Here is a 5174-nt window from a genome sequence, read left to right as displayed (position 1 = left end):
ACATCAAAAAGGGAAATGCAAGACCCAAAGCTTGGGTTAGAAGATCCCTACAGTATTTTACTGCTATCATATTCCCACATGTGCTCTGCCTAGACTAGCTACGGAGCAGGAGAAAGTTTATCAGCAGACGGGGCTTCCTAGGGGTGGGCAAAGTTTACCTAGCAAGTCTGACTGACTGAGGTGAGAATCAGTCTGCTAGAATCATACGCATGCTGAGGACTGCACGCTACACACCTGAGTCTGATAGAGCACTGCTGCTTCAGCCCCACAGCCTTTCAGAGGTGTGGAGAGAAGAGGTAACCCTCAGGGAAGAGTTTAAAGCAGAGCCCCTCGGCTCACAGTGGTCCAGCACAGCATCCTCTTCCGCCCCTGCGTTCTGGACTCAGAAACTGCTCTGGGTTGGTAATTAAGCTCTTCTGTTCAGCATGTCATTTTCCCAAAGCAGAGATTTATCACCCTGCTTAAACAGGGCTATTAATCTGCATAATTTCTCACATTTAAGGCATATAAAAGTTGCTGTGCTGATGGAAGAAATAGAGTTGCTCAAAAGATAAATTTTATACACTTCACAATTTTGCTTAAGGAATGTGGCATAAAGGAATAAAGACTACATCACCAGGCAGTTTTAATGTGTGAATTTGAGAGAGCAGAGTTAATATGCTGATTAATAGTCCCAGCTGCAGGAAAAAGATGGCTGGCAGGAGAAAACAGCAATTCATGTTCTACTGTTCCTGGGCAATGAGAGGATAAAGCTAAAAATCCCATCTTTCCTCAACCAAAATGCACTGTAAGTATTAAAAAGCTACTCAAGTGTGCAGAAAATACCTTAAGACAAAAAAGTCATGGATCTATAACACAGCTTGTGAATTCTGAACCTAATAAAGTCCAATATGACCTAAGCTGCAGTTAGCACTATACTTGTACTCTCAGGCAGAAAGGACAGAACATGTAGGCTGGGTCAGAGGCCAAACTGGAGAGAGTGGCCTAGATAGTATGAGAGACTTCTACCATTTGAACAAAACCACCTGCACAGTGGCAGCCAACCTCTGGGACACAGTAGCAAACCGGCAGGCAGACCTCGGGAGAGCTGATGCAAACATTAAAGAGCAAAAGATGCATGAAAAACTGAGTTTATTTCATCTTTATTGGTAAATTGTTAGTATTCTAAAATTTCCTGAATCTTGTAATAAAAAGTAAGATTACATGATGTACCTAACGATCCATGTGGAAAAACAAAAGGAAAATATAGGACCTAAGACTCTAAGGGAGGCACTGACAGAGGTTGTTAAGAGGATCCTCTTCTACCTTCCCCAAGAAGAGTTCTGCAGAAGACTCTAAAACGATAGATAAGAGGGGCAGAGAAAGATAGAACAGAACCACAGCTCCTGTGGCATCACCTGGAGATGAACGATTTCATCTCTAATTATATTTCAGGTCCTTATTGCTGGTAAACTATGTTTCGTAAATGCTACTAGTGAAACTGTCTGAAAACAAAAGATATGAAGAAGGTAGGTTAGTCTTAAAGATGTTTAGGTTACACATTAACCACTGCTCAACAACCCCCTTCAATTTGAGCTGAAGCTTAGAATCCCATTGGGATGATTCATCTGTCAATACTTACTGAGTGGCTATTCTGTGTAAAGCACTGTTTAAAGTGCAGGCAAACAGAAGATTCAGTCCTTGCCTTCATGTCTACAGAGCAAAACGGTAAGAAAATCAGTATTTACAAACATGGGATAAATGTCTCACATACAGTGATGCTCAGTAAATTCACTGAGTGGACAAATCAATATTGTAAGAGAAGTGTATACAAAAACCAGGAGACCTTCCCAAAGGATATTTATCCTTTTGCCATAGCACAAAAGAGCCTGAAAGTTTACTATTTTGTATGCCTGTATATAGAAACCACCCCTAAAAGAATAAACAACTAGTAAATGCTGTAACAGATAGTAGCTACCAAGATTATACCACAAAAAGGAGAGTGAGAACGAGAGTCAGAAAAAAGATTATCACTCATTTTATGTAAAAGAGTATTTTAATTCTTGTCTTTGGGAGCGATAAAGATTATACACGACTTGGAAATGAGACTGTACCCAATGATGGCCAAAGAAGAATCATCCTTTCTACTCCTTCTCTTTCGTCTGGTCACTCAGAAATATAATATTATCTGTAAAAAAGCCAAAATGTAAATATTAATTTCAGAACTCTTTCTCCATCTCATTCAGTAATTCTCCTCTAATAACTTTAGTGCTGTTCATTAAAAGGACTTTAGACAAATTTTCAAAATATTAAATAACTTGCTATGCTCATGAGAGGTATAAATACAGTTGGCATAAGTGGAGCTAAAAGTTAGGCACTGGCTGCTTTTCTAATAATTCAGATTTTGTTAGAAGAGGTGGGATATTTCTTGTCTTCCCTGAAAAGAAGATAAAGTCTTCTTAGAAACAATTTCCTGCAAAAGAACTGGTCACAAAATTGGATGCTTGCAACGGTCAGGCAAATGCCATGACACCAGGCAGCACATCCTCAGAGAAAAGGATAAAAGTATATCACATTCTACACTCTGGAGGTCTAGAGGAAAGAGTAAGAGTCCATATGTGGCCCTGTTGGCAATGACAGGATTTAGGTTTTTAACTTTAAAAATTCAAATAGAAGTTGTTTTTTTTTTAATTATATAACAGAATAATTTCTTTTTCTCCTTTGGAGATGGAGTCTCTGTCACCCAGGCTGGAGTGAAGCAGTGTGATTTCAGCTTACTGCTGCCTCCCGGGTTCAAGCAATTCTCCCGCCTCAGCCTCTCCAGTAGCTGGGATTATAGGTGTGCATCACCACACCCGGCTAATTTTTGTATTTTTAATAGAGACAGGGTTTCACCATGTTGGCCATGGTTTCACCATGTTGAACTCCTGATCTCAAGTGATCCGCCCGCCTTGGCCTCCCAAAGTACTGGGATTACAGGCGTGAGCACTGTACCTGGCCCAGAATAATTTTAATATACCAATTCTTGGGAACATTTTTATGAATCAACATCACAGAGTTAGCATTTTTATCCAAAAATATCAAATGTTGCTCTTAAAATGCTATTCCAGAGGGAGTTAGCTAAAGATAAACAAAAGAACAGAGGCAAGTAGTAGTCATCCTTCAGTATCCATGGGGGGACTGGTTCCAGGACCCCTATGGATACCAAAGTCCACAATGCTCAAGTCCCTGATATAAAACGGTATAGTAATCACATATAACCTATGCACTTCCTCTTGTATACGTCAAATCATCTCTAGATTACTTACAACATCTAACACAAGGTAAATGGTATGTTGACAGCTGTTACACTGTATTGTTTCGCTTGTATTTTTTGTCGTTGTATTATTTTTATTGGTTTCTTTTTTTCAAATATATTCGATCTGTGATTGGTTGAATCCACAGATGCAGAACCAAGGGACATGGAGGAATGACTGCATTTCCTTTATAATTCCAAAAGATCTAGATTCTTGTAAGGATAAAATTATCCAGCAAGGACTGAATATTTGTTCATGATCATAATCTTCCAAAAACTAGAATGTTTCGGTCTAGAATGGTTACTTCAGAAGAGCCTATTCAAATATCACTGTGGAAAAAGCCAAGAGTGCCATCCACTGGTGGTGATTTTTAAGTTACAGATAGGATCCCTAGGAGAAAAAAAAAAAAATCACCAATATAACAGATCAACCAATAAGCTCTATTTTCTTCAATTCAAATGTCACTAAAGAGCTCAATTTTGCCATCAGACATAAACCTAAAGTAAACTGACTGTGCTAGTGGAACCTAGTGACAAAAAAAAAAAAAAACCGCAGATCATCTGAAATGCTTCTGTTTGGCTTGGTTACTAACAACACAATAATCCAAACAATCTAAATTTTGCCCACACTCTTGGTTTACATTGGGACCCAGAGGAGGGTAGGAAAATACCTACACTGCTTTTCAAGGTTAATAAACTTTCAAAGAAACTTAGCAGTAAGAAAACATACGAGCATTCTATACAACAAATTATAAATTATTAATAAGGTATGGTGGTTAAGACATGAACTCTGGAGCAAAGCAAAGAAGAAAGACAAAAGGAAAATCTAAGAGACTTAAGGTAGAAACCATGTAATATAATGTATGAATGTTTATGAAGTAATCAAAGAAATTTGAACACTATGATATTTAGCTAAAAAATCAACAGTAATGTATCAATATTAGGTGATTAGGTATGATAATAGCACAGCAGTTACATTTTCAAAAAGATACCCTATCTTCTAGAGATTCCTATGGAAATTTAAGAATAAACTTATGTCTAGCATCTGTTTCAAAATAATCCAGGTGGACGACAAGTGGCTGGAGGCATGGATATAACACTATCCATAAGCTGACACTGAAGTGAAATGGTAGGAGTTCATTTCGCCATTCTTTCTGCTCTTATATATGTTTGACATTTTCCATAGTAAAAAAAAAAATTTTATTTTTATTTTTTTTTGAGAGAGTCTTGCTGTATTGCCCAGGCTGGAGTGCAGTGGTGTGATCTCAATTCGCTACAAACACTGCCTTCTGGGTTCAAGCAATTCTCATGACTCAGCCTCCTGAGTAGCTGGGACTATAGACACGCGTCACCAGACCCGGCTAATTTTTGCATTTTGTGTAAAGACAGGGTTTCACCATGTTCACCAGGCTGGTCTTGAACTCTTGACTTCAAATGATCCACCTGCCTCAGCCTCCCAAAGGACTGGGAGGTGTTAGCCACTGCACCCAACCCAAAAATTAATTTTTAAAAGTATCTAATTTGGGCATATCTCAGAAGTTCATAAACACAGAGACATTACTATAGTAAAATTTAGTTTACTGCCATGTATTTATTTTAAAAAGTTTTCTTATTTCTTAGTATTTTTATCCATAAAAACAAACAAAAGCACAAAAAAATCCATAAAAACAAAAGCACAAAATTCAGTGTCTAATTTTAGCAATTTACTCAAGAAGTGAAAAAAGCACCACTTATCTCATTTAAAGACATATTTCCAATATAATTTAAATACATTAAAATTGTTTTGGTCAATTAAGTACTAAAAACAACTTTAATGATAAGTCAATTGAGGAGAATTTGTCACAGAATTCTTTTAAATATTTTAAAGTTTCTTTTATGTATGCCTTTTTTTTTTTTTTTT

At 37.3% G+C, this 5174-nt stretch overlaps 1 protein-coding gene across 6 annotated transcripts in view; it reads right to left on the bottom strand.

Moving 5' to 3' along the window:
• Positions 1 to 2016: 2016 nt before the first annotated feature.
• The window catches only part of SSBP1 (single-stranded DNA binding protein 1, mitochondrial), a 12511-nt gene continuing 9353 nt past the window's right edge, over positions 2017 to 5174 (bottom strand). For 5 of the 6 annotated variants that reach the window (XM_011941305.1, XM_011941303.1, XM_011941307.1 and 2 more), the window contains exon 7: positions 2023 to 2167. In XM_011941305.1, the coding sequence (XP_011796695.1) occupies positions 2124 to 2167 (44 nt within the window). In that variant the 3' untranslated portion in view covers positions 2023 to 2123. Of the gene's footprint in view, positions 2168 to 5174 lie in introns of all 6 variants that reach the window. The other variant, XM_011941304.1, reaches the window with a different exon arrangement.

Source organism: Colobus angolensis, unplaced genomic scaffold (genome assembly GCF_000951035.1).
Source record: "Colobus angolensis palliatus isolate OR3802 unplaced genomic scaffold, Cang.pa_1.0 Scaffold2, whole genome shotgun sequence".
NCBI lineage: Eukaryota > Metazoa > Chordata > Mammalia > Primates > Cercopithecidae > Colobus > Colobus angolensis.
The sequence above is the reverse complement of the archived record's forward strand: the minus strand, read 5'-3'. Positions and strand labels throughout refer to the sequence as shown.